This window comes from Tursiops truncatus, chromosome 3 (genome assembly GCF_011762595.2).
Source record: "Tursiops truncatus isolate mTurTru1 chromosome 3, mTurTru1.mat.Y, whole genome shotgun sequence".
In the NCBI taxonomy this organism is placed as follows: domain Eukaryota; kingdom Metazoa; phylum Chordata; class Mammalia; order Artiodactyla; family Delphinidae; genus Tursiops; species Tursiops truncatus.
Window position 1 is genome coordinate 55,218,210 of NC_047036.1, and position 26,241 is coordinate 55,244,450.

General features: G+C 41.0%; 1 protein-coding gene and 1 non-coding gene across 9 annotated transcripts in view; one reads left to right on the top strand and one right to left on the bottom strand.

Moving 5' to 3' along the window:
- CCDC125 (coiled-coil domain containing 125) overlaps positions 1-23,134 on the bottom strand; it is a 32,388-nt gene extending 9,254 nt beyond the window's left edge. Inside the window, exons 1-8 of one of the 8 annotated variants that reach the window (XM_019929914.3) lie at positions 22,462-23,134; positions 14,420-14,769; positions 11,636-11,697; positions 10,040-10,126; positions 9,011-9,088; positions 8,258-8,343; positions 4,443-4,525; positions 57-172 (exon numbers count right to left, since the gene is read on the bottom strand). In XM_019929914.3, coding sequence (XP_019785473.1) covers positions 57-172; positions 4,443-4,525; positions 8,258-8,343; positions 9,011-9,088; positions 10,040-10,126; positions 11,636-11,697; positions 14,420-14,729 — 822 coding nt within the window. In that variant the 5' untranslated portion in view covers positions 14,730-14,769; positions 22,462-23,134. Of the gene's footprint in view, positions 1-56; positions 173-4,442; positions 4,526-8,257; positions 8,344-9,010; positions 9,089-10,010; positions 10,127-11,635; positions 11,698-14,419; positions 14,770-16,573; positions 16,954-22,035; positions 22,413-22,461 lie in introns of those variants that run through there. The other 7 variants (XM_019929918.3, XM_019929916.3, XM_004319997.4 and 4 more) reach the window with 7 other exon arrangements.
- Positions 19,039-19,111, top strand: TRNAA-CGC (transfer RNA alanine (anticodon CGC)). Its single transcript has one exon. It is a non-coding gene; the product is annotated as a tRNA-Ala (tRNA).
- Positions 23,135-26,241: the final 3,107 nt, after the last annotated feature.

Here is a 26,241-nt window from a genome sequence, read left to right on the forward strand (position 1 = left end):
AGAAAATGGAAGTGGAAAATTTCCCTCCTACTAAACTTTCATACCTGCTTACCTACCTCAAGACCTGAAACCTCTGTAAAGCCACTCGTGTCCTGGCATGTGTTTTCCTGAGCCATCTTCTGCTGTTTGATATCAAGCATGGCGAGGGCCTCCAAATACTGTTGATTCAAAACTAGGAAGGGCCATGTAAGAAAGTGTTAGGAGGTCTAACCCCAGCCTCACCTAATCCAGTTAAACCAACACCGAATACTTCTTCTAAGCAAGGGATATACAACTACCCACAAAATCTGTCTCCAACCAGAAAATTTGATAGAATAGTGGGTATCAAGTGAGTTAAAACTAGATAAAATGTTATTTTTAATGCGGAAATAATTTTGCAACCGAAGTCTGGTCTTCATTTGCTCAAAGAAACTTTGTAGGATTTTCAAAAGGAGAACATACAAAGGCTAATTATCCACACTGTGAGACGATCAGATGATGAAATCTCATATATTGTATTAAAGTCAACTCTACCAGCTCTCCAAACTCTATCAGACTTTTCTTTTAGTTAGTTTTCACAAGAGGCTCTCAACGCAAATATTTAGAACAAGAGGGGTCCTGTTACTTACTGGAAAGCAGAATAACAGTAACTTTCCCTCTCTTCTTATAGGGTGGAAGGATAGGGAGGAAGGGACAGGAGTAGTGGTTATGAGCAACTTCTGTCCTGGCACCAACCTAACATGGGGGAAATCACTATCTGCTCAAATCACTGGTGTGGAGAAGCATATCTGTGTGTGCAGTTCTCACCCAGGGGATTGCCACAGTTCACTTACTACACTATGTAAAGTGCCGCTCTCGGGCCCATGACCTGACTGAGCACTCACTTTATGCCTTTCAAGCCACCACTTCAAAAGAGTTTCTGCTGGGAATTCCCTGGCGGTCCAGTGGTTAGGGCTCCGGGCTCTCACTGCCAGGGGCCCAGGTTTGATTCCTGGTCAGGGAACTAAGATCCCACATGCCACATGGTGTGGCCAAAAAAAAGATTTCTAAAAAGTTGGTACCACATTAATACTCTTTCATTAACTTTTGTCATATAGTGACTCATTATATAAAAGATATGCTCTGTGTGTGTGTGTATATACACATACATCTATATAATTTCAAGTCCTTAATGAGTCAAATAATATTTTGAAAAATATTTGTATTTGTGACAAAGTCACAGAAGACACTTTTATGAGAAAAAATTATGAATAACTATACAATTTTATACTTTTCCTACTAGATTCCCAATAAACATACACCTACTCAGGTTCCTCAAACATCAGGTACTCTACCATTTTGTTTACACTGAGTATAAAAACTAACGGATAAAGGGAGAATCAGGAGAAATTGCTTAATGGGTATAAGGTTTTATTTTGTAGTCATGGAAACGTTTTAGAACTAGATGTTTATAAGCGTTATGAATTGTTCACTTTTAAATGGTTTAAGTTAGGTGAATTTCACCTCAAATTTTTTTTTAATTCGAAAACCTAACTGATCAAACCCACAGCCAACATCGTTCTCAATGGTGAAAAACTGACACCATTTCCTCTAAGATCAGGAACAAGACAAGGTTGACCACTCTCACCACTATCATTCAACATAGTTTTGGAAGTTTTAGCCACAGCAATCAGAGAAGAAAAAGAAATAAAAGGAATCCAAGTCAGAAAAGTAAAACTGTCACTGTTTGCAGATGACATGATACTATACATAGAGAATCCTAAAGGTGCTACCAGAAAACTACTAGAGCTAATCAATGAATTTGGTAAAGTAGCAGGATACAAAATTAATGCACAGAAATCTCTTGCATTCCTATACACTAATGATGAAAAATCTGAAAGAGAAATTAAGGAATAACTCCCATTTACCACTGCAACAAAAAGAATAAAATACCCAGGAATAAACCTACCTAAGGAGACAAAAGACGTGTATGCAGAAAACTATAAGACACTGATGAAAGAAATTAAAGATGATACAAACAGATGCAGAGATATACCATGTTCTTGGATTGGAAGAATCAACATTGTGAAAATGACTATACTACCCAAAGCACTCTACAGATTCAGTGCAGTCCCTAACAAACTAACAATGGCATTTTTCACAGAACTAGAACAAAAAATTGCAGAATTTGTATGGAAACACAAAAGACCCCAAATAGCCAAAGCAATCTTGAGAAACAAAAACAGAGCTGGGGGAATGAGGCTCCCTGACTTCAGACTATACTACAAAGCTACAGTAATCAAGACAGTATGGTATTAGCACAAAAACAGAAATATAGATCAATGGAACAAGAGAGAAAGCCCAGAGATAAACCCATGCACCTATGGTCACCTTATCTTTGATAAGGAGGCAAGAGTATACAATGGAGAAAAGACAGCCTCTTCAAAGTGGTGCTGGGAAAACTGGACAAGTACATGTAAAAGGATGAAATTAGAACACTTCCTAAAACCATACACAAAAATAAACTCAAAATGGATTAAAGACCTAAATGTAAGGCCAGACACTATAAAACTCTTAGAGGAAAACAGGCAGAACGCTCTGACATAAATCACAGCAAGATCCTTTTTGACCCACCTCCTAGAGAAATGGAAATAAAAATAAACAAATGGGGGCTTCCCTGGTGGTGCAGTGGTTGAGAGTCTGCCTGCCGATGCAGGGGACACGGGTTCGCGCCCCGGTCCGGGAAGATCCCACATGCCACAGAGCGGCTGGGCCCGTGAGCCATGGCCGCTGGGCCTGCGCGTCCGGAGCCTGTGCTCTGCAACGGGAGAGGCCACAACAGTGAGAGGCCCACGTACCACAAAAACAAAAACAAAATAAACAAATGGGACCTAATGAAACTTAAAAGCTTTTGCACAGCAAAGGAAACCACAAAGAAGACAAAAAGGCAACCCTCAGAATGGGAGAAAATATGTAAAAACAAAGCAACTGACAAAGGATTAATCTCCAAAAAAATATACAAGCAGCTCATGCAGCTCAATATCAAAAAAACAAACAACCTGGACTTCCCTGGTAACACAGTGGTTAAGAATCCGCCTGCCAAGGCAGAGGACACGGGTTTGATCCCTGGGCCGGGAAGACCCACGTGCCATGGAGCAACTAAGCCCGTGCACCACAACTACTGAGCCTGTGCTCTAGAGCCCATGAGCCACAACTACTGAAGCCCAGGCGCCTAGAGCCCGTGCTCCGCAACAGGAGAAGCCACTGCAAGTGAGAAGCCCGCGCACTGCAACGAAGACGCAATGCAGCCAAATTAATTAATTAAATTAAAAAAAAAAGAATCCAAAAATGGGCAGAAGACCTAGATAGACGTTTCTCCAAAGAAGATATACAGATTGCCAACAAACACATGAAAGGATGCTCAACATCACTAATCATTAGAGAAATGCAAGTCAAAACTACAATGAGGTATCACCTCACACCAGTCAGAATCATCAAAAAATCTACAAACAATAAATGCTGAAGAGGGTGTAGAGAAAAGGGAACCGTTTTGCACTGTTGGTGAGAATGTAAATTGATACAGCCACTATGGAGAACAGTATGGAGGTTCCTTAAAAAACTAAAAGTAGAACTACCAGATGACCCAGCAATCCCACTACTGGGCATATACCCTGAGAAAACCATAATTCAAAAAGAGTCATGTACCACATGACTTTGCAGTACCACATTGCAGCTCTATTTACAACAGCCAGGACATGGAAGCAACCTAAGTGTCCATCGACAGTTGAATGGATAAAGATATGGCACATATATACAATGGAATATTACTCAGCCATAAAAAGAAATGAAACTGAGTTATTTGTAGTGAGGTGGATGGACCTAGGGTCTGTCATACAGAGTGAAGTAAGTCAGAAAGAGAAAAACATATACCGTATGCTAACACATATATATGGAATCTAAAAAAAAAAAAAAAATAGTTCTGATGAACCTAGGGGCAGGACAGGACACAGACGTAAAGAAGGGACTAGAGGACACGGGGAGTAGGAATGGTAAGCTGGGACGAAGTAGAGAGTAACACTGACATATATACACTACCAAATGTAAAACAGATAGCTAGTGGGAAGCAGCTGCATAGCACAGGGAGATCAGCTCGGTGCTTTGCAACCACCTAGAGAGGTGGGATAAGGAGGGTGGGAGGGAGATGCAAGAGGGAGAGGATATGGGGATATATGTATACATATAGCTGATTCACTTTGTTATACAGCAGAAACGAACACAACATTGTAAAGCAATTATACTCCAATAAAGATGTTAAAAAAAAAACCTAACTGATGCATTTCTTCTCTTTTATCCTTAAAATATGTTACTTCAAAATATTAGCACTTTGTCTATTGATATTTTGTTCTTAACATAGGACATTCTATATAAAACTGATCTTTTAACATAGTATTTTTAAAGAATTATCAAAATACCACTCTACTTACTTGTATTTTCAGACTTGAGCATTTTAATTTCTTCTGTTTTCAGTTTCAAAGTTTCTTTGAGGACTGCATTTTCACAATTTAGCCTGGAAAAAAGTACCCTCCAAGTAACTAAAACATTAATACTTTGTAGGTGAATGAGAATATTTAATCCCATAATTAGAACACGAAAACTCTAATATAATTTTTCTTACATCAAAACAGTCTAGAATTTATATATGTAATAAAATAAAAATTTAAAGGAGTGTGGTTAGACTTTGAACTTACTCTTAACCCTTCTGTATACTTAGCTGAGAAAGTATGAGAACCAGAAATACCTCTAAGTCATCTATTTTGAACATTCATTCTCTTTACTAAAGTTTCAATCAAGTTAATAACCATTTGAACACCAACTACATGCTTAGGTCACCTTCCAAAATTTGCATAAAAAGATACATAGGGAGGTACAAACTTCCAGTTGTAAAATAAGTAAGTCCTGGGGATGCAATGTACAGCATGAAGCCTGTAGCTAACAATTATTGTACAGTATTTGAAAGCTCCTAAGAGAGTAGACCTTAAAAGTTCTCAACATAAGGAAGAAACTGTAATGATGTACGTCAATGAATATTAACTAGATTTATTGTGATGATCATTTTGCAACATATACAAATATCAAATCATTATATTGTACATCTGAAACTAATACACTGTTATATGTCAATCATACCTCAATTTAAGAAAAAGATACATAGGGAGCTTTATCTATTGAATGAAAATTGGAATTACTTACAAGAGTTCCTAAATTGCCCACCATCGGGACTTCCCTGGTGGTGCAGTGGTTAAGAATCCGCCTGCCAATGCAGGGGACATGGGTTCGAGCCCTGGTCCGGGAAGATCTCACATGCCGCAGAGCAACTAAGCCCACAAGCCACAGCTGCTGAGTCCACGTGCCACAACTAGTGAGCCCACGTGCCACAACTACTGAAGCCCACACACCTAGAGCCCATGCTCCGCAACAAGAAAAGCCACTGCAGTGAGAAGCCCATGCACCACAATGAATAGTCCCCACTCTCAGCAACTAGAGAAGGCCTGCACGCAGCAATGAAGACCCAACACAGCCAAAAATAAGTAAATAAATAAATTTATAAAGGGAAAAAAAAAGGTGCTTTATTCCTCAAGGGCTATAGACATTGCTTGAGAAACTGATTTCAGGTTTTATTAATTTGTAGGTAATTCATGGAAAGGGAATGTCTTAGATTTACATTTTTTGTTTTTTAGATATAACTGACATATTACATTAGTTCAGGTGTACAACACAATGACTCAACACCTGTACATATCACAAAATGTTCACCACAATACAGTCAACATGCGTCACATACATGGATACAGAATTTTTTTTTTATGATGTGAACCATATTTCACTTTTAATTGAGAAACTTTAACTTCGTGACCACCGTTTTAATGATACGAGGCCTGTCCCAAGCACAGCATGTAATATTCCCTAGGAATATCACGTCTTGATAGGTATTTTATTTAAAGTTATAAATTAGACCAGATGATCTGGTGACCGTTTTTAATTACAATTCAGGCTAAATTTAATTCAGGCTAAAAACAAAACTGTAAACAAATATGGAACTCTAGTTAATGGGTTTGATTTTACAATGGTATGTATTAGCAATTCTAAAGTTACTTTCTGTACAGTCTATGATGGAACAAATAAGTAAACATACAGGGTAACTGGAGCCAGGTGTCTCCTTGTGGGACTTACAAATGCAGAGAGGGGCAAGGCTAAGATGAACCCTGTGGTGGTGGTCTGCAATTGGAGATATGAGTATGATCTCATTGATATGTGACAGATACATACATACATAAATGATAAAGAGACAGGTAGATAGATGATAAATCGATGACACAGAAAGACAGATAGATAGATGTATATATATGTGTGTCTGCATCTGTGTATTTTCCAGCTCTGTCCTCTGAGAGGAACTTCACGCAGTGAATCCTCAGTAGTAATGAGCACACCTAGCACACTCAGATCTTGATTTCTAAACACCATTCCCCATTAAAAGGAACTGCTGCTCCTTGAAGAGATACCTAATATTGTAGGCATACTGGCCTAGAATATCTTGTACCAGGAAGCAAGAAAGTGCTCAAAGAAAAATAAACGTCAAAAAGTCACAGGAACACCTGTGCCTGATGGGGCTCCCACTGACCGAAGTTGGAAAATTTTAAGCATCAAAAGAAATTATGGTAGTAATAGCTTTTAACCCACTGAATAATGCAAGAATCCTTGAATCCGTATTGGTATAAACAAACGAGAAGGAAAAACTCTTTTTTGCAGTAAAATGCCAACATACAAATGTAGAAGGAAGAAGGGAATTAGAAAATTACCATTTGGCAACATTGTAGTAATAATTGCTTCAGGTAGAATATCAGTGGATACAAAAATGAGTGGGTGAAAAGTCTGCTGAGTCACAGTATAGTTACATAACTTTCAAGTATCTCTCCACAAGATGCTTATTAATTACAAGGGGAAAAACAGTGACTTAATAGTGGAGAATGAGGGCAGACACCATACCTTAACCAAGTGATCAAGATTCACATCCTAGGAATAGGACAAATCAGCACCACATGCCTCCTGATGTGATGGACTAAGAATACATTGCTTCAGTGGTAATACTGCCCAAAATGCACAACCCAATTCAAGCCAGAAGCATCAGATACCCTCATTGTAGGATATTCTATAAAATAATGGGCCTGTCCGCCTCAAAATAATGTAAAGGTTATAAAAGATAAACACTGAAGAACTGTTTCAGATTAAAGGAGACTAAAATTTAGACATGACAACCAAATGCAACATGTGGTTCTGGACTGGTCCTGAACAGGGGAAATTGTTTTTTCTCTTTTGCTCTAAGAACATTATTAAGATAGTTGGTAATATAAAGAATAATATAACATTATTAAGATAATTGGTAATATAGCTGGCACATTAAATAATAGTATTGGGTTAAGGTCTTGATTTTTATAACTATATTATGTTATAAACGAGAACGTCCCTTTTAAAAAAAAATACAAACTGAAGTATTTAGAGTAACGGGACCCTATATATGCACAATGGTTCAGAAAATATTACCTCTATATTTATGTATTTAACTACAAAGAGAGCGAAAGAAAGGAAAAAAGAATGATAAAGTAAACGTGATAAAGAGTTAAAATTTGGAGAATCTCGGTGAAAGATATATAGGAGTTGTTCTATTCTTACAACTGTTCTGTAAGTCTTCAATTATCTCAAATTAAGAGTTAAGAAGTAATAAATTTTAAAATTAGGTACTAAAGCCATCTATAACCCCAGATACCAAATCAATTTCTCAGTGATTAAATTATAGCATATTCATAAGGTCAAAGCTATTAAATAAATTCACACTAATACAAGAGTTGCTCAAAAGACTGAAAAAACAGTGCAAGGCTAAAATAACTTGGGAAACATGGCTCTTAAACTGTATTTTAATATACAGTTTATACTAGTTTTTAAAGAAAGAAAATTAACAGTAACAGTAAAATATGGAACTGGCAAGTGGGTAAGCAATATGAATCTTATTTTATTTTATTTTTTTTTGGCTGTGCCACGTGGCTTGCAGTATCTTAGTTCCCCGACCAGGGATTAAACCCAGGCCATGGCAATGAAAGCACCAAGTCCTAACCACTGGACAACCAGGGAATTCCCTGAATTTTATACTTAGTGTGCTCAAAAAAGAAGAAAGCCTAAGCTACATTTGAATTATACACAGTTTAAAAATTTCCAAAGAAAAATTATGGAATAATAATATACAAACCTGTCATATCTTTGGATCCAAGATTCCTCTATATTTTTAAATCTATTGCGATCAAATTCTATTTCCCACTGCAAGGCATTTATTTCCTATAGAAAAAAATAGCACTTTCAAGGAAATTACTACAAATAAATCATTTCATGACTTTTGAATATCTGAAATAAATCATTTAGTCACTTCACAGAAATAGGTTAAAGACAAAAAACTAATTACTGCTCAAAAAGAGTCTATGATGTTTATAAACACATATGACATGCCTCTTTAGCACTCAAAAAGCTTTGCTGAAGCTTACTTATTATAGGGAACATTTCAAATTTGTTGCCCTGAACCTAGATTTCTCATTGTCCCCAACCCATGCAGACCCCAACATATACTCCTGGAAGTCTGAGCCCAGGACACTCCCACCAAGGGAGAGTAAAACAGGAATAGGAAGATGACCATCTAGGGTGATTCTTAACTACCTTTTTAGTGAAGATGAGATGATCAGAAAGAGGCAGGCTCTGCAGGGCAAGCAGGAGAAGAAAAATAGGAAAAGAAGAAAAACAGGAAGTGTCGATTTGGCAGGCTTAGCCCATGTGACAATCTGTTTTGGATTATAAGCTCCAAAAGGGAAGCGACTGTATGAAGTTGAAGTACACCTAGCAGAGGGTATGCACAAATGACATATCCACTGGTACGGTGATTTTTAAGGGAATTCTATTTGAAAGCTTATTGAATTGAACAAGTCTACACTATACGCTATATGTGGTCAAATACCTTCTCCAAGGATCTCTTTTGTTCCACAGTTTTTTGAAGCACTGCCTGGGTATGACTTGTGGCTTTGCCAAATATTGCCTAAGAAAAATAAAGATTGTAACAGTATAAATTAAATTTCCAATCACCCTTATATGCAAGGTGAAGTTCACATTTTTATTTTAAGACAGTAGAAAAGTACCTTGAGATGAGATTCCCACAGAGACCTTTTGTATAGAGTTTGATAGTTCAAAAGTCAGAAGATCTTGGTTTGGTTCTTTCCCAATGAACGTGAGAATGAATGAATGGATTTCGCACACAAGGACATGTACATGAACATTCATAGCAGCATTATTCATAATAGCCCAAAATACCTATCAACTGGTAAATGGATAAACAAAATGTGGCATATCTATATAATGGAATATTATCTGGCAATAAAAAAGGAAGAAAGCACTGACACATGCTACAACATGCATGAACCTTCAAAATGCGCTAACTATAAGAATCAAGAGGCAAAAGAATCTAGACATATACTGTATGGTTCTATTTATGAAATAGAAAAGGCAAAGCTATAAAGCAGAAAGTAGATTAGTGGTGGCTGGGGATGGGAATGGGAATAACTGCTAATGGGTAAGAGGTTCCTTTTTTGGGGTGATGGAAATGTTCTAAATTAAGTTGTGATGATAGTTACACAATTCTAAGTTTAGTAAAAATAAATTGCTTAAAACAAGTGAAATTCATGACGTTAAGTTATATCTTAATAAAGCTGTTTTAAAAATCTATAGCTCAAAAAAAAAAAACTATATTAAACACTGATGCTTTTATTTTAAAAGCTATAACCAGGGAGTTCCCTGGTGGTCTAGTGTTCAGGATTCGGCACTTTTACTGCCATGGCCCGGGTTCAATCCCTGGTTGGGGAACTGAGATCCGGCAAGCTGTGCAGCATGGCCAAAAATATAAAAATAAAATTAAATTAAAAAATAAAAGATAAAACCATACTACCTATCATTGGAATGTGTACCTGATGAAAGTGTAAAAGTAACTTCTTACATTGCTTTGAAGAATTCTCAATGCTTCCTCTTTACCTTCAAGATGTCTTTGAGATGCCTCAAGTTCAGTTTTCAAAACTTCTACCTCCTGAGGAGAAAAATACAATTAGTCTTCCTATCTGTGAGATATGCAACCCCAAATGATCAATTTAGACAGTCTACATTTAAGTTCAACATTCACTTTGACTCAAAGTGCTCTGACCTTACAAAATAAGTTTGGAAATTCCTCCAGGCTTTATAAGTGGACCAGACATGCTGAAACTGAGATGCTTGCTGTCAGGTGCCAGTTATGACTAAAAGCCCAAATCTTTTGCTTTTACCCATCTAGGCCACACACACAGTTAATAATTTGGAGGAAAAGCTTTAGACCACATAAAATAAGAACATGATCAGCTACACAGGCTACAGTAGCTATTATAGGTAGAACCGTGCCCCCCATCCCAAAAGATATGCTCAAGTCCTAACCCCTGGTACCATAAATTCGACCTTATTTGGAAATAGGGTCTTTGCAGATGTAATTAATGTCATACTAGATTACAGTAGGCCTCAATCCAATGACTGGTGTGACACAAGCCAAAGGTTGTTGGCGGCAACCGCCAGAAGCTAGGAGGTGGTAAAGGATTCTCCTCTAGACCCTTCAGAGGGAACGTGGCCCACATCTTGATTTCAGACCTCTAGCCGCCATAGCTGAGAGAGAATCGATCTGCTCTTTTTTTTTTTTTTTGCAGTACGCGGGCCTCTCACTGGTGTGGCCTCTCCCGTTGCAGAGCAGAGGCTCCGGTCGCGCAGGCTCAGTGGCCATGGCTCACAGGCCCAGCCGCTCCGCGGCATGTGGGATCTTCCCAGACCGGGGCATGAACCCGTGTCCCCTGCATCGGCAGGCAGACTCTCAACCACTGCGCCACCAGGGAAGCCGCGATCTGCTCTTTTAAGACACCAGTTTGTCAGGGCAGCCCTAGGAAACCAGTAGAGTAGCGGTCACCAGAAGAGATACAAAGGCACAGTAAGGGAGTTCCCTGGCGGTCCAGCAGTTATGACCCCATGTGTCCACTGCAGGGGGCCTGAGGTTCGACCTCTGGTCGGGAAACTAACATCCCACATGCTACGGCCAAAACAAAACCCAAAAAAACAAACAAAAAAACCAAATGGACACTAAGACGGGCTTTCTGTTCCTGAAAGGACAAGCACCCTCACAGAAACTCCAACTCCCAGCAAGATGGATGGTCTCCTCAGACCCCCTGGGGTACTTTCTAGTCCTCTGACTTCAAAGAAGTTCAATTAAGTCAGGTTATTTCAAGTCACACATACTGGGAAGACAGATGGAAGGGAGTGATTATTTTCTCCAGGAGGAGATTAGCGAAATAAGTTGGAAAGGAGAACAGGAGGGCATGTTTATACGAACAGCCTTTCGGAGAGATGAGGCGACGAAGCCACTGAGATGCGGAGGCCAGTTGGAAGCTATGAGCTTGACAGTGTGGACCGAGAATCTCTGGAAAGCCAACAGTTGACTTCCATACCATGTTAGTAATACTTACACAAAATATCTATCAGTGGACTTTATTCACATGAGAATTTGTATGTTAGCCAGAGGACCTACCTCTAAAGTTTCCTGAAGACGTTGCCTTAATTCCACATTTGACAACTCTGAATCAGAATCTACTAGAGGGAAAAAAAAATTAAATATTTTCTTTAGCTAGTTAAATACGGGACATTTGTTTACAAAATATCAAATACAGCCTTTCCCTAAATTGAAACGAGAAAATAACTGTAATAAACCAAATGACGATAAAAACAGACAGCTTAGAACATTCCACAAATGAGAAGACACATACTTTTGAATCGAAAGACTCTTAAAAAAAAGGACTCTAAAATAACACTGTTGTTAATGAATTGGTGACTTACTATATCCAAACACAGTATTAATGAATGTTGGTGAGTAAAGTAAATAAATCTTGGTGTTTGGCTTAAGCCTGATCAATATCGTGATATGAATATCTAAGAAATAACCTGAATTTAATTTCTTTCCAAGGAGAATCACTAGAAGTCTCCAGTAACTTCAATTATTCTCTCCTTAATGGGATCGATCAACTGAGACATTAATCTGGGCTTCCCAGGAACTTCATTTACATTGCAGTTTCACTGGCAATAGAAAAACATTGAAGTGATAAATTATAGCAAGAGAACAGGAAGTAAAAAGAAGCAAAAAAATTTAGAAAGAATATTTTGAAGGACATTAAAAATTTCTCAAAACAATTCTTTTCTTTGCTATTCTGAACTTTCATCAACATGACAGTAACCAAGGGAAAACCTAAGTCATGTTTTTACTCTGATAATTCAGGGTTCCAATGAGGGACAAAAGTGACATTGTGGAACTTCCCTGGCGGTCCAGTGCAGGGGGCATGGGTTCAATCCCTGGTTGGGGAACTAAGATCCTGCATGCAGCATGGTGTGGCCAAAAATAAAAAAATAAATTAAATTTTTTAAAAAGTAACACTGGGTTGACAATGACAAGTTCTATTCTATTAACACCTGTGGTAGGCAGAATAATGGCCCCCAAAGATGTCCACATCTTAATCCCAGAACCTGTGAATACCTAGCAAAAAGGATTTTGCAGGTGTGATTAAATACTTGGAGATAGAAGATTATTCTGGATTACCCAGGTCCTTATAAATGAAAGAAGGAGGCAGGGGAGTCAGTATCAGCATGAGGCAGCGGGAGAAGTGGCTGTGAAGACGGAGGAAGGGTACCACGGCCAGGGAAGGCAGCCTCTAGAAGGTGGAAAAGACAAGGGGGCGGGTTCTCCCCTAGAGCCTCCAGAAGGGAGGCAGCCATGCCAACACCGTGATTTTAGTCCAGTGAAACCTGTTTTGGATTTTTGACCTACAGAACTGTAAGAGAATAAAATTTATGTTGTTTTAAACCATTAAATTTCTGGTAATTCGGAAACTGCCTATTTGCAAGAGGAAACTAACACAATATTCTCACCTAGGATCAAGTCAACTTTGATAAAAAGACAAAAGTTGATAACTCAAAAAATATAGGAGCTCATACCATTACTATTACTTCTTGTTTATATCCCAGTAGTTTCCTCACATTTTTGTAAAGGCATCTTAGCATAATGTTCAATTTTCAACATCTTGCTTGCAAAACAGTACCCATCCTCTATGCATGATAAGGACTTGGAAGAAGAATATATAAATAATCCCATCCTAATTTCAAGAAGGATTTTGAAGGACAGAGATGGATCCCCAGCTGCACCATGTTTTCGTAAATCTGAAATGTTTCTTAAATTATTTTCATGTTGTTCTAATTGTGTTTGTTCCACTTTGGTGGGGAAGTTTTACAATGTGGATTACAAAAGATTCAGCCACACCAGAGCTGTACCTCAGTGCAGGCTGGGACTCATCCACCAGTTCCGGGTCACTTCGCAGTTGTAACATTCTATCACAATATGATTCTGAATTTTATTCTCTCCTTAGTGTACAGCACAATTTATTTTTACTTATGATAAATTAATTTTGTTTTGAGAATTTTATGACATCCCTAAAACAACCTGAAGCCTGTGTGTTCTGCCTGTAACACTCCTTCCCCAGATGAGCATCAGGCTTGCAGTGCTCCAATGTGACCTCTCTTTTTGTGGTATGCGGGCCTCTCACTGTTGTGGCCTCTCCCATTGAGGAACACAGGCTCCAGGCGCGCAGGCTCAGCGGCCATGGCTCACGGGCCCAGCCGCTCCGCGGCATGTGGGAATCTTCCCGGACCGGAGCACGAATCCGCGTCCCCTGCATCGGCAGGGGGACTCTCAACCACCGCGCCACCAGGGAAGCCCAATGTCACCTCTCTTGACCTGTGCCTCAAACAGCAGCGCCCTAGACCCTCCACTCACTCACTGTCTTTTCATGTACCACTGCCTGATGTTACATAGCTGTTGATTTGCAGGTTTATTTTCTGTCTGCTCTACCAGAATGTGAACTCCATGACATTAGGGCCTTTGACTATTTTATTTACTGATGTTATTCCCAGAGTTTGGTACTGTGCTGGGCACCTAACAGGTACCCAATAAATGTTTGTTGAATAAGACAAAAAAAGAACAAATGAAGTATACCACTACTTCACAAGAAAAGCAAGGTAAGTAATTACTTATTGATATAACTAACATATATGTATTGATGCAGAATAATTACTGTACTTCACAATTTGTATAATACGTGCAGACAGAAACATCACTTTTACCATCACCAATCAACCTCTAGAGGTGAATGAAGATAAATTTCTAAAATCCACGATGGTGACCCATCTTCATGTGTTGGGAGGCGGAGAGCATTGGTAAAATCCACAGGGCAGAAAAGAGAAGGAGAAAGAGGATGCTGGGCATTCTTACCAGTGCTACTTTGTCGGCCGTGACAGGGAATCTGGGGTCCTTCCGGGTATGTGTCATGCAAGCTCTTATGCTTGGAATACTGAAAAACGGCACTGTTTCTTTCTTCCCCATTTCTTGAAAACGGGGGAGGACTGAAGGCCTTTCCATCTGATCTTTTTCTAGATGTAAATACATGTGAAACTTGCACTTCATAAATGCCGCCGGGCCTTCTTCTGAGGCCATACCCTAAATCGCCTTCTGCCATGTCATCGTCCTCTGCTTCCCAGGCCTGCCCCTCTGCCTCACTCGGCGGCCTCGCCTCCATGCTCATCAGCCACGTGCCGCCTTTACCGTAGGGATAAACACGTTATCTGCAGTTAAGAGAAAGCAGGAGTTAAAAAGCCGTCAGTATAATCCAGGTTGGGTTTGCCAGGGAAGAAAAGTTCCTTCCTGTATTTTGCAGGCACAGCCAGCAATGCACAAGCACACAGATGCCCCTTGCAATCCAACTGAAGCGGTTTGACATTTCAGGACTTTTCGGGTAAGAAAAGATCTGACTCCTTATTTCCAAGGAAATAGGAAAGACTTTTACTGAATCCAATAATCTACTGATCAGGATAAAGCAGATCAGGCTTTGCCAAGGAAAAAGAACGCCCCTGACAAACAAGCTTCCAAAGGAAAGGGATCAGTTTTCACAAGCCGAAGAGCTGTATAAAATTCAGAAGAGTCCCTGAAAACCCAGCTTCCAATGACTAAGACCATCTTGCCTCTGTTCCTCACAACGCTTTTTCTACTTCAGGTGCTCAGGGCCCTTACGCTCTCTCCTACGGCTCTACTTGGTTCATTTTCTATTTCTGTGCAGATACGATTAGGAGAGGTTTTGTCGGGACAGTGACAGATGGAGGGAAGAAGGTCCCCCCCATCGTCCCTCTCTTTCTCTAACCATGCCACACCTGTGTTCAAAATCCTCCAGTGTTTCTCAGCACAGAGTAAAAGTCAAAGCCCTTCCAATGGCGAGGGGCCCCAAGCTCACCTCTGCCCTGTACCCTCACCCTGGCCTCCCCAGCCTCCCTGGTATTACTGACCGAGCCAGGCATTCCTGCCCCAGAGCTTCGAGTTCCCTCTGCCTGGAACATTCTTCCCCCAGCCAGATGCACAGCTGGTTCCTCACCTCCTCGGGTCTTTCCTGCAGCGTCACCTTCTCAGCGTGGCCTTTCCTGACACCCCACCTAAAACTGCCAACTCCTCTTCACTATCCCACTTCTCTGCTTGACTTTTTTTCTTGGCATTTATGACCTTCTAACATACCCCTCTATATTTTACTCATTTTTCAAAGCACACCATTTAAAGGGGGAAAGCAGTACACTTGGGAGCCTAGGGAAGCAGAAGGTGGCTCTGGCCTGCCTGTTACGCTTCTCAAAAGGTAGTGCGACCTGGACATTTCCTCTACCAGAGCCCAAACCCGCTCCCGAGGGCCCGATGTGGAATGCAAGCTCCACAGGGTAGAGATTTTGGTCTGTTTGGATCACAATGCATGCCCAGTGCCTACACAGTTATCTAAGACGTGATCAGTGCGCAACAGTACTTTTAAATAAGTGGATAAAGGGAGAAAGGAATAAACAAACAAACTGAGGGACTTCCCTGGCGGTCCAGTGGTTAAGACTGTGCTTCCACTGCAAAGGGCGCAGGTTTGATTCCTGGTAGGGGAACTAAGATCCTGCATGCCTCAAAGTGCAGCCAAAATAAATAGATAGATAGGTAGATAAATCAATTAATTAAATAAATAAAACCAATAAACTGAAATACTTGCCTGGGGTGAAAAACAAAACAGCCACCTCTGTAAGGCTCCACACCGGATAACCTGGGGCTAACTCCAGATAAAAATGCCCTACAGAGGGCTTCCCTGGTGGCGCAGTGGTTGAGAGTCCCCCTGCCGATGCAGGGGACACAGGTTCGTGCCCCAGTCCGGGAAGATCCCACATGCCGCGGAGCGGCTGGACCCGTGAGCCATGGCCGCTGAGCCTGCGCGTCTGGAGGCTGTGCTCCGCAACGGGAGAGGCCACAACAGTGAGAGGCCCACGTACCGCAAAAAAAAAAAAAAAAAAAGCCCTACAGAGAAATGCCCATCACTGAGCAACCCCCCCACCCCGTGTGGAGCCCACTGTGGGCACCTACCTGGTGACAGTGTCCACCTGTTGGCTGCAGAGCACCGGAAATGCTCAGCCTTGTCCCTCCGGTACAAGGGCAGTGAAGAGGGACTTTCACCACTAGCCATTTCAAAACAGCTGCTTTGCTGAAGGTATTTAGAAATATTTCATCCTTTTCTCAAGATTCATTTTTTTTTTAAAAAAAAAAGGAAAATAAACACATCTGAAATCCTTTCTAAATATCCTGCTGTTTAAGTAATTGCTTACCAGGACATTCAAAAATAATTAAATCTCAGTCTTGTATTTTTGCTTAAGTCTCTCTCTTAGTCTCCCACTTTTAAAACCACACAAAGATGCCAAATAAATCTATCATGTTTGAAGGGGTTTCTGTTATTTTTAGGGTCAAGGTACCATACACTTTCAATGTTTAAAAACAAAGGCCCTTAAAAAATTAAAAAACAGGGGCTTCCCTGGTGGCGCAGTGGTTGAGAGTCCGCCTGCCGATGCAGGGGACACGCGTTCGTGCCCCGGTCCGGGAGGATCCCACATGCCGCAGAGCGGCTGGGCCCGTGAGCCATGGCCACTGAGCCTGCGCGTCCGGAGCCTGTGCTCCGCAATGGGAGAGGCCACAGCAGTGAGAGGCCCGCGTACCAGTAAAAAAAAATATATATATATACCAAAAAAAAAAAAAAATTAAAAAACAAAACAAAACAAACAAAGGCCCTTAAAAATTTTAGAGAGATACATTATAAAAGAAGATACTTGGAGAGTTCCCCAGTGGCCTAGTGGTTAGGATTCCAGACTTTCACTGCCGGTGCCCGGGTTCAATCCCTGGTCGGGGAACTGAGATCCAGCCATAAAGCGCAGCCAAAAAAAAAGGAAGAAGAAGATACATAGATGGAAAGAGGCTCGATATCATTCATCAAGGAATTATAGATTACAATTACAAAAAACTACAATGAGATTCCACCACGTACCACTGTCAATTCCAGGTGTTGCCAAGGATGTGGACACCCAAATACACGGATGGCAGGAGTATAAGATGGTACAAACACTGTGAAAAAGTCTGACAGTTTCTTTCAAACAAGTGACCCAACAACTGCATTCTTAAGCTTTACCCATGAGAAATGAAAACATGTGTTCATACAAAGATGTGTGCATGAATGTTCAGAGTATTATTCAAATTAGCCAAAAAACTGAAAACAATCCAAATGTCCATCAACAAGAAAATGGACAAATTGTGGCAGTCCACACACAGAATATATTCAGTAATAAATAATACATTTCTGATATATGCAATAATGTGGATGAATCTTACATTATGCTAACAGAAGAACCATGTATTGTATGAAATCCAGGCAAAACAACAGATCAATGGTTACCTGGGGTGGGAAGGTTGGCTTCAAAGGGCATGAGGGAACTTTTCTGGGGTGATGAAAAAGTCTTGTATGTTGACTGGAATGATGGTCTGTCAAAACTCATTAAACCATATACTTACAATGGTACATTTTATTATATGTAAATTATACCTCAATAATATATTAAAATGTATTTTTAAAAACAGAAAAAAAATAAGACCTTTTAACTGGATTAGGCGAAAAGACGAGAAGTGTGTTAATCAGCTGTGTCCTCCTAGAAAAGAAAATGATTAAACTGGATGCCTTAAATTGGCAACAACTTGGGCTTCCCTGGCGGCGCAGTGGTTGGGAATGCGCTTGCCAATGCAGGGGACACAGGTTCAAGTCCTGGTCCGGGAAGATCCCACGTGATGCGGAGCAACTAAGCCCATATGCCACAACTACCGAGCCTGTGTTCTAGAGCCCGCGAGCCACAACTACTGAGCCCACACGCCTGGAGCCCGTGCTCCGCAACAAGAGAAGCCACCGCAATGAGAAGCCCGTGCACTGCAACGAAGAGCAGCCCCGCTCACCACAACTAGAGAAAGCCCAAGTGCAATAAGGAAGACCCAACATGGCCAAAAATAAATAATAGATTAATTAATTAATTTAAAAAATTGGCAACAACCTTTAAGCCATGATCTAATAACAGCTAGCACTTGTTGCTTGCTTTCTGTGTGCGAGGCACTATTCTAAGTGCTCTACTTAGATTATTCTATTTAATCTTCACAAACACTTTACAAGACAATACTATTGTTGTTTAAGTCTAGACAATTACACTGAAGTACAGAGAGGTTAAATAACATAGCTAAAAAGAGAGAGAGCCAGATTCTGAATCTAGACCCCTCACGTCAGAGATACTGTTAGACTCTTAGCCACTGCTTTCTATCTTTCAGAGAACTTCAATGAGATTAACATCAGAGTAAACCAAGTTTCTATTATTTATGATATCAAGTAAAACTGAGAGTAAAAGTCTAAAATAGCTAGTTTGGCAACACTCAACAAAGTATATTGGACTCATTTTTTCCCAAAATTTTTATGAAATCATCTTGGTTCCTCTACAAGTTTATTTCCTAAATAAGTTTGTCTAGGGACTTCCCTGGTGGTCCAGTGGGTAGGACTCTGTGCTCGCAATACAGGGGGCCTGGGTTCGATCCCTGGTCGGGGAACTAGATCCCGCACATATGCTGCAACTAAGAGTTCGCATGCTGCAACTAAGAAGTCTGCGTGCCGCAACTAAGAAGCCCTCATGCCACAAGAAGATCCCACATGTTGCAACTAAGACCCGGCGCAGCCAAAATAAATAAATAAATAATTAATTAATTTTTAAAAAATGTTTGTCTATTTTTATTTGTCAAGGTAGATAGGATATTACTTACTGAATCAAAGACTAATCCCTAAGAGGCTGTATTTTACCTCTAGTGCAGCCTCCTGCCTCTGTTAAGAAGGGCGTGGTCAGGGTCTGGTAGCCAACAGTGAAGAAAACAGAATTGGTCAACGCAAAGGAAAAAAGCAATAAGAGGAAAGAGTAAGCAATCACAGGATCAGCTAAGAATATTTTTCAATGTGCCACATATATTCAGGTGTCACAGGTACACCTTCCTACTGTTCAGAGTTGAACAAAATGAGCTTTCACATGGTCTAATGCTCTAGTGTTTTTTAAAATGTAACTTTGGGAATTGTTGGCTGTGTACTCTCCCACTGTTATATACTAATTATATAGTAATATTAATATGTAATGCAGTCGGGACTTCCCTGGTGGTCCAGTGGTTAAGACGTGACTTTTGGAACACATTTCTTCTAAGAAAGGGGAAAAAAGTTGAAGTTACTAACATTCCATTCAACCAGTTTTGGGTTTTTTTGCGGTACACGGGTCCCTCACTGTTGTGGCCTCTCCTGTTGCGGAGCACAGGCTCCGGACCCGCAGGCTCAGCGGCCATGGCTCACAGGCCCAGCCGCTCCGCAGCATATGGGATCTTCCTGGACCGGGGCGCGAACCCGTGCCCCCTGCATCGGCAGGCAGACTCTCAACCACTGCGCCACCACGGAAGCCCCATTCAACCAGCTTTAAATGCATTCAAGGCTGACAACCAAGGAGGCAGCAGGATGTGTGACAGAGAAGGGCCCTGACCCAGAAGGCCTGGGTTCAAATCTCACACCACCACGTGCTGCTCTGTGATCCTGGACAAGTCATTTAATCTCTCAGAGCCTATTTTAGGATTTCCAAAATGGCTTTAAGCATAACTACTTTATAGGGGTATTTTGGACACTATCAATATATTTGAAATCAATGTTCATTAATATGAATTTGAGTATTAGTTTCTTCATTTGTCAAGTCAGGGGACTGGATAAGATTCTTCTGTTCTTTAGACCTCTAAAATTCTGGCTCTATAGCAGCATTTTCCAAAGTGTGCCCCAAGGAACCCTGGCTCTATGGACTATTAGGTGTTGCTAGAAATAAAAAGGTCCTTTTGGTCTTATTATGGGTGTCTTCTTATGCCAGCCCAAGCATACATGACTTGCCCAAAATTACACAGGCAGTGGCAGGGCCAGAACTAGAATCCATATCCCTGGCTCCTGGCCCACTTGGGAATGGCGACTGAATGAACAGACTACAGACCGTGAGCACACAATCTTCTACTCTTCCATTAAAACAACTCTGAAAGTGACGTGTATCTTCCTAATTGCTAAATCTAAGATCTAGCCTCATTCCTCAGGCTCCTGCGCTTCTGCAGAAGCTGTGATGCTACTGACTCACCATGTCCAAGTCCCCCCGCCCACCTTCATTCCTCAACCCCACAGGGATCCCTGACTGGCTCCTACCTGCCCACTCAGACTCCTTTGCCTCTTCCTGTCCCTTCTGTATATGTTTGGCTTCCACTCCTGAAAACTCTTAAAATACACATCCCCAGCTCGATATCCTGCCAGGATTTCAAACACAGCTTGTTCAAAAACAAATGCATTACCCTCCCCACTGCCACCCCAGGTCTCCTGCTGAGCCCTCTGTTTCTGCAAACCCATCAATCACGCTCCAAAACATCCAGGGCCAAAACTTTGGGATTTGGAGTTTTTTCCTTTTTCTTCTTTTCAGTGCCTTCAGTTGCCAAGTCCTCTAGGTCCACAAAATCTCCCCAAACCATGTCCTTCTTTGCATATCAACTTCACAGCCCCGGATGAACTTCTTTTACTTCTCCTGGGCTAAACCAATACTTCCCTAACTGATCTACTCCAAGCCATTGCTGCCAACTCAGTCATCTGCAAGCACAGATCCAATGATGCCCCTCTCCTGCCCAAAAACATTGCATAGCTCCCATGGTATATATGATTAAAGTAGGTGTCACCTTGTTTTCCACAACGTAACCAGTTTTCACTTCCTGTGCCATCTGCCAGTATTCCCTGGGCATGCTCTGTGCTTCCGTGGAAAAGGGATTGTACCTGCTCCCAGGCCCCCTCAGCCTGGTCTCGTTAAAGCCTCTGCCGGAGCCATTGTCCACCCAGAATGCTTTCTCCTCTCAGGCCCTCCTCAGTTCATGACAGCCACTCCCTCCCGTAGCCCTCCTGACTCCCCTGGGCCAGATGTGCTTTCTTCTACCTCTGAGCCCTCCTAGCTCTGCGTTGTATCCTTCTAATAGTCCGTATTTCCTACCTGACTTGCTTTTTTATCACACACAGCCCTACTACTGTAGGGAATGAGTGTCTCTCATTTACTTGCGCATAACAGGTGTTCCAGAGACACTTAATGGATGGAATTGAAAAAGAAAACAGATTCCTGCCCGGAAAACTTGAACTAGAAGCATCCACACCCACTAGCCAGACAACTACTTCCTTAGCAAACAAGTTGATCAAACAGACACGTAATTCCTGTCAGGCTTGGCAAAAAAGGAACTGACTTCAGCCCTTTCTGTAAACAGTGATCTGCAGCATACCGCTGTAGGATTTTGTTTAAATTTTAATGTTAAAATAATTTTAGATTTACAGTAAGTTGCAAAGATAGTACAGTGAGCTCCTGTATGCTCTCTACCCAAATTCCTCTAATGCAATATTAGAGTACATTTATCAAAAATCAGAAATTAATATTGATACACGCACTTACCAAATACTTTATCAGGATTTCCCCAGTTTCTCTACTGATGTCCTTTTTCTGTTCTAGGATCCAATCCAGGATACCACATTGCATTTACTGCGCTGTAGTTTTAAGGCTCATAATTAGCAGAAAAATATAGAAAAAATAATAATAAAGGAGGAGATGAGAGAGGTAGAAAGAGTCTTTCAAAATCTATTCCTTATTTCTACAATATAAGATGAGGACATTCAACTAGCAAGAGCGTTAGAAGGAGCCAGTTTACCAGCTTGTACATAACCTGCGGAGCTTCTCGAATTTGCGCAGCCCCGCCCGGGGGTCTGGCCCCGGACCCTCTCCACTGTCCTTGGCGGGTGAGGAACCGAGAGCAGGTCTAAGTGAGCTGGACCCCGGCCGCCTCGCGCCGCCCCCGTCCCTCCGCCCCCTGAGCGCGCTCACCTGAGGCCGAGACTCCACGCTGCGCTGGCCGCCGTCCCTCCAGCCACGTGACCGCGCTGCGCGGCCCCCACCGGAAAAGCGGGCGTGGCGGCCGGGGGCCCGACACCGCCCCCTGGCTCTGCGCCAGAGCCGGAGTTCACACGGTTAGGGGACGACGCAGGTAGCTCTGTCCGACTTAGACCCCGGTAACGTGACCAGCTGTGCGTAACCGAGTTTTAAATAATAGCTCGAGACCTAGAAAAACAGGGCGAGGCAGTGCGTGCGTCAGTGAAGGTAAAATTAGCTGGTTCAAATATTAAGCGTCTAGGAATCGAGTAAGAGAAAGATGGAGCTGAGCTGGAGCGGCGGCTCTTGAAAAGCAGGCTTTCAGAGCTAAGGAATGAAGGGGCCTTGTAGGCCAGAGGAGCTGCTGGGGCAAAGGCCAGGCAGTGGGAAGGAGCCAGAGGGCAGGGCCTGGTGGGCCTGGAAAGCTGCTATACGGGCCACCCATTCCTGTGAATATACGGCGAAGGGCCCTACCTCCCTTTAACCCCTCCCAAAACGTGCTGGGTCATTAGCTTCACCTGGTGCAATGATTTTGGTATTATTCCCTAATACCCAACATCCTTGAAATAACTGAAGGAATTTTGTAGTGGTCAAAAACTTGACCAGATTTAATGATTACTCTGGATTAGAAATAAACTAATGCCATAGAAAATTCAGTTAACAATGACATTAAGAAGAAAAAAAGGGAATTTTATTAGGGCCAAACTGAGGATTATAACCCAGAAGACAGACCCTCAGAAAGCCCTGAGAACTGTTCCACCTGTTAGAAGTCTAAGACACAGTTATATCCGTTTTCAAGACGGAGGATCTTACGTGGAAATGACATACTGATATTTTACATAAGGTTCACCAAAGATACATAGCCCAGGTAAGCACGTGGAAAGCGAGCAACAAGGCACCGTGACCCCCTACAGAGCTGCGCTTCTTTTAGGAAGTTACATGGCTAGCATCAGAAGAAAGGGAAAAAATTGACCTCTACGGTGGAGCATGCGCTTCTATCTTTGAGGAGCTCTGGTTAATGTTTAATGCAGATGCACGTGCACATTAGGGAGGGAGGAGGCCCAAAGGGACACACAGAGAATTTTATGTTTAATTTTTCTTGTTCTGCCTTAAAGTATACATTTTATTTCATCACTAGTAAACCCTTTTCTCGCAGTAACAAGCTTCTTAATCTTCCTCTTCTGCAAATCCATAACCATCCATTTCCCCAAAGTAAAGATACCTAGATATGAAGAAAACGAGACTTAGAACTGAGGCTTTAATTTCTCCTGATTATGAGCATACTAGAAGCTCAGGGATTTAGATTACCATAAAATATCAATATGTTTATAACGTTAAAGCCAGTTTGCCTGCTGTCTTATTTAGTGTGATGAGCATGTTCAGTAGCTTTACAAACCCCAAATAATTTTTCTTCACTTAAGACTGTGACTTAACTATTTAAAATAGCAGTCTTTAAAATTTTTCAAGTCTCTTCCCTAAAAAAAAAACTTAAATAACTGTTTTCTTTGTCAGAACTTCTCCAGAATGCAGAACTTTGATTGCATGCATATAAAATTTATTATGAAACATTTTGAAGTAATGTGGTATGCAGTTGAGTTTGTGGTTTATTTTTTTGTGTATGGAGGTACCTCATTTGTTGAAAGATTATTATTTCCCCCATTGATTTGTCTTTGCACCTCCATCAAAAATTGCCCCTATATGCGTGGGTTTATTTCTGGACTCTATTCTGTTCCACTGATATGTGTTCATCCTTCCACCAATACCACACTGACTGACTTTACTCTTTATAGCAACTCTTTAAATCAGTTACTGTAAGTCTTTTAACTTTGTTCTTTTTCATCATTGGTTATTCTGGTTCCTATATATTTCCATATAAATTTTAGAATCAGCTTATCAATTTTTACTTTAAAAGAGTATGCCGGAGGGCTTCCCTGGTGGCGCAGTGGTTGAGAATCCGCCTGCCAATGCAGGGGACACGAGTTCGTGCCCTGGTCCGTGAAGATCCCACGTGCAGCGGAGCGGCTGGGCCCGTGAGCCATGGTCGCTGAGCCTGCGCGTCCGGAGCCTGTGCTCCGCAACGGGAGAGGCCACAGCAGTGAGAGGCCCGCGTACCGCAAAAAAAACAAAAAACAAAACAACAAAAAAGAGTATGCTGGAACCTAAGTGTCCATCGATAGATGAATGGATAAAGAAGATGTGGCACATATATACGATAGAATATTACTCAGCCATAAAAAGAAATGAAATTGAGTTATTTGTAGCGAGGTGGATGGACCTAGAGTCTGTCATACAGAGTGAAGTAAGTCAGAAAGAGAAAAACAAATACCGTATGCTAACATATATATATATGGAATCTAAAAAAAAAAAAAAATGGTTTTGAAGAACCTAGGGGCAGGATAGGAATAAAGACGCAGATGTAGAGAATGGACTTGAGGACACCGGGACGGGGAAGGGTAAGCTGGGACGAAGTGAGAGAGTGGCATGGACTTATAAATACTACCAAATGGAAAATAGCTAGTGGGAAGCAGCCGCATAGCACAGGGAGATCAGCTTGGTACTTTGTGACCACCTAGAGGGGTGGGATAGGGAGAGTGGGAGGGAGACTCAAGAGGGAGGAGATATGGGGATATATGTATATGTATAGCTGATTCACTTTGTTATAAAGCAGAAACTAACACACCATTGTAGAGCAATTATACTCCAATAAAGATGTTTTTAAAAAAAGTATGCTGTGATTTTGCTTGGGATTGAATTTATAGATCAATTTGGAGAAAACTGACATGTTAATAATATTTATGAGTCTTGAAATTCATGAACATGGTATATCCATCCATTTGGATCTTTGATTTCTCTCATTTGATTTTCTGCATGCAGATCTTGCACATATTTTGTTAGATTTATACCTAAGTATGTAATGTTTTTTGGTTCTGTTGTAAATGGTATTGTTGTTTTAATTTCCAGTTGTTTGTCACTACTATATGGAAATGCAGTTGATTTTTGTGTATTGGTCTTGTATCCTGTGACCTTGCTAAGGTCAGTTATTCATGTAGCTTTTGTGTGGTTTCTCTTTGGAATTTCTGCATAAATAATCATGTTAATTGAGAATAGCTTATTTATTCCTTTCAGCTCTTTTATTTTCTTGCTTAATGCACTGGACAGGACTTCCAGGACGACCAATTTGCTTTTTATTTGCTAGTCTTGCTTAACAAATTATATTTTTCTAATCTCCCCTTCCATAAAAATAAACCCCTTAAAAAATAAACCTCTAGATGGATTTCAGGGGCCTGTGAATCTTTGAAAAATATAAGCAACATTTTATGTTAGTACGTATATCTGTATTTCCTTGGAGGAAGTGGGTTCATAGCTTACATCGGACTGCCAAAGGGATTTATGTCATCAAAAGGATTAAGGAATAAATTTTAAGTAAAAGCACAGGTATAATTTTCATGATCTTGTTTTTCACATATGCAGCAACCAAAGTTATTAAGAATAGTGTTTTTTGTTTTTGTTTTTACTTTGCCCTCTCCCCCGTTGATAGGAAAGAATAAATATTTCTCTGCAGTTTTGACCCCTATCACTTTTGTGTTAAAGATAAACACGAATTTAAATGTTGGTAGGGATTGGTGGTAGGACATGCTTAGAATGCAGAAGAAATACAGCTCAAGTAAGGCCAATACCTTATTTCAAAGCCCGCAAAAATAAAAATATAACAAGAAGGGCATGAGGGGAAAAAAT